This window comes from Haliotis cracherodii, unplaced genomic scaffold, assembly GCF_022045235.1.
Source record: "Haliotis cracherodii isolate W230 unplaced genomic scaffold, xgHalCrac1.p SCAF_9, whole genome shotgun sequence".
NCBI classification, from domain to species: domain Eukaryota; kingdom Metazoa; phylum Mollusca; class Gastropoda; order Lepetellida; family Haliotidae; genus Haliotis; species Haliotis cracherodii.
The window spans coordinates 38,192,048-38,194,618 of record NW_027266343.1 but is presented as its reverse complement, the minus strand read 5'-3'; the positions used below and the strand labels follow the sequence as shown (position 1 = coordinate 38,194,618).

Here is a 2,571-nt window from a genome sequence, read left to right as displayed (position 1 = left end):
TTTCTTTGAATTTCAAGTTTATTTCAAAAACTCGAAATTTCGAAAAGATAATTGAAATAACGAGAAAATAATCGAAGTAACGAGAAAATGGTCGAAGTAATCGAAATTTCGAATTAATGATTGAAATAATGAGAAACTTCGTTTTTAAATAAAATATGATTATGGCACCAAAGTGGCACCATTAGGATTTCGTAGACATCACCGATTCGCATCCATTCATATAATTTTCACCGCTATGGGCGTGGGTTGCTGATGACTTGTTCTATCCCAGGTCTTCACGGGTCTTTTTAAGGATTAAGTTTGTAGTTTCAAGTTGGCGAAGAACATTTCAATTTCATTTCTCAAGTTCATTTGACAAAACAATTCATACTGTCTGTTTCAAAATACGGCAAATGTGGAACTGAGGTTTTGCATCTATCTTTATTTTTGTACTATATATTCATGTTTTTGTAACGACTAAAATATCTAGGTGGGTTGAGCACAGTGCTTTTCTTGTGGTGGGAGTATCCTCTCTGAAGGTGGGGCGGTCGGGTAGCCATGTGGTTAAAGCGTTCGCTCGTCACGCCGAAGACCCGTGTTCGATTCCCGACATGGGTACAATGTGTGAAGCCCATTTCTGGTGTCCTCCGCCGTGATATTGCTGGAATATTGCTAAAAGCGGCGTAAAACCATACTCATTCACTCACTCTCTGGAGGTATCCGCCTCAATGCCCTCTATGTGTTCGAATCCCAGATCCGACCCGATTACGATCTTTGGCGCATCGACACCATACCTGTGATCGTGAGTTTCACCACAGTGGAAAACGAATCAACCTGCGCCAGATTGAGTTTTCACCACAATCATATGACATAAACTCTGGCGTTAAACCGAGCCCTTGCAGACTGAGTTTTCACCACAATCATATGCCATAAACTCTTGCGTTACACCGAGCCCTTGCAGATTGAGTTTCACCACAATCATATACCATAAACTCTGGCGTTACACCGAGCCCTTGCAGATTGAGTTTTCACCACAATCATATAACATAAACTCTGGCGTTAAACCGAGCCCTTGCAGATTGCGTTTCACCACAATCATATAACATAAACTCTGGCGTTACACCGAGCCCTTGCAGACTGAGTTTTCACCACAATCATATAACATAAACTCTGGCGTTACACCGAGCCCTTGCAGACTGAGTTTTCATCGCAATCATATAACATAAACTCTGGCGTTACACCGAGCCCTTGCAGACTGAGTTTTCATCGCAATCATATAACATAAACTCTGGCGTTAAACCGAGCCCTTGCAGACTGAGTTTTCATCGCAATCATATAACATAAACTCTGGCGTTAAACCGAGCCCTTGCAGACTGAGTTTTCATCGCAATCATATAACATAAACTCTGGCGTTAAACCGAGCCCTTGCAGATTGAGTTTTCACCGCAATCATATAACATAAACTCTGGCGTTACACCGAACCCTTGCATACCACAATCATATAACATAAACGTTAAACCGAACACTTGCAGATTGAGTTTTCACCACAATCATATAACATAAACTCTGGCGTTAAACCAAACTCCTCATTTTACTTTCAGCACCAGACATGAAGACAGTCCAGCTCCTCCTCGTGGTCATGGCCATGGCCGCAGTGGCCCGTGCCTTGTACCCATTGCCATACATGCATAGTCCCCTGCTCCTCGGGGCCCGTATGCACGGCTTGGGTATCTACGGCCTTGGCCAGGGGTCATACATGGGTGGAAGCTACCCTTATATGGGTCACGGGGGGTCGTCATACCTCGGACACGGAGGGTCGTATCCTTACTATGGTGGCAGTATCTCCTATCCCGTACACCTAGACGGCCTTGGCCATGCTGGTCATAGTGGATCCTACCCCTACTCTGGTCTCGGTGGATCCTATCCCTACGCTAGCTCATCCGGTTCCTATCCCTACGTACACCTAGACGCCCCAGGCCATGCTGGTCATAGTGGATCTTACCCCTACTCTGGTCTCGGTGGATCCTATCCCTACGCTAGTTCCACCAGTAGCTCGTATCCCTACGCCGGGTCAGTTGGCTCATATCCCTACGCCGGGTCAGTTGGCTCATATCCCTACGCCGGGTCAGTTGGCGCATATCCCTACGCCGGATCAGTTGGCTCATATCCCCACGCCGGATCAGTTGGTTCATATTCCTACGCCGGGTCAGTTGGCTCATATCCCTACGCCGGTTCAGTTGGCTCATATCCCTACGCCGGGTCAGTTAGCTCATATCCCTACGCCGGGTCAGTTGGCTCATATCCCTACGCAGGGGGTCAAACTAGCGTGTATCCCCAGACCAGTCCTTATTTACACGGACACAGCCTGATCCATTAGATTCCATGGAATCCAGTTCAGGTAGGTAATGGCTTCCGCTTCATTTTCCAAAGCCTTGAATGAGTAATTTTAACAGCAAAATCACTTTCGAATATCAAGGGTATTATACCTCCATGATATTATATAGGGGTCACGAGTGGCCGAGTCGTCTAAGGCGCCGCGATTCGCTGTGCAGAGTTGCGTCCCTTGGGCACGCCAGAAACCTATGATTGTGG

General features: G+C 46.4%; 1 protein-coding gene across 1 annotated transcript; it reads left to right on the top strand.

Moving 5' to 3' along the window:
* The first annotated feature begins 1,588 nt into the window (after nt 1–1,588).
* Nucleotides 1,589–2,356, top strand: LOC139452901 (shematrin-like protein 1). Its single transcript, XM_071234533.1, has one exon. It carries the CDS (start codon nt 1,589–1,591, stop codon nt 2,354–2,356), a length of 768 nt encoding a protein of 255 aa, XP_071090634.1.
* The last annotated feature ends 215 nt before the right edge of the window (nt 2,357–2,571 follow it).

Coding starts and splice junctions, on each gene's coding strand:
- LOC139452901 (XM_071234533.1), top strand. CDS start 1,589: ATGAAGACAGTCCAGCTCCTCCTCGTGGTCATGGCCATGGCCGCAGTG.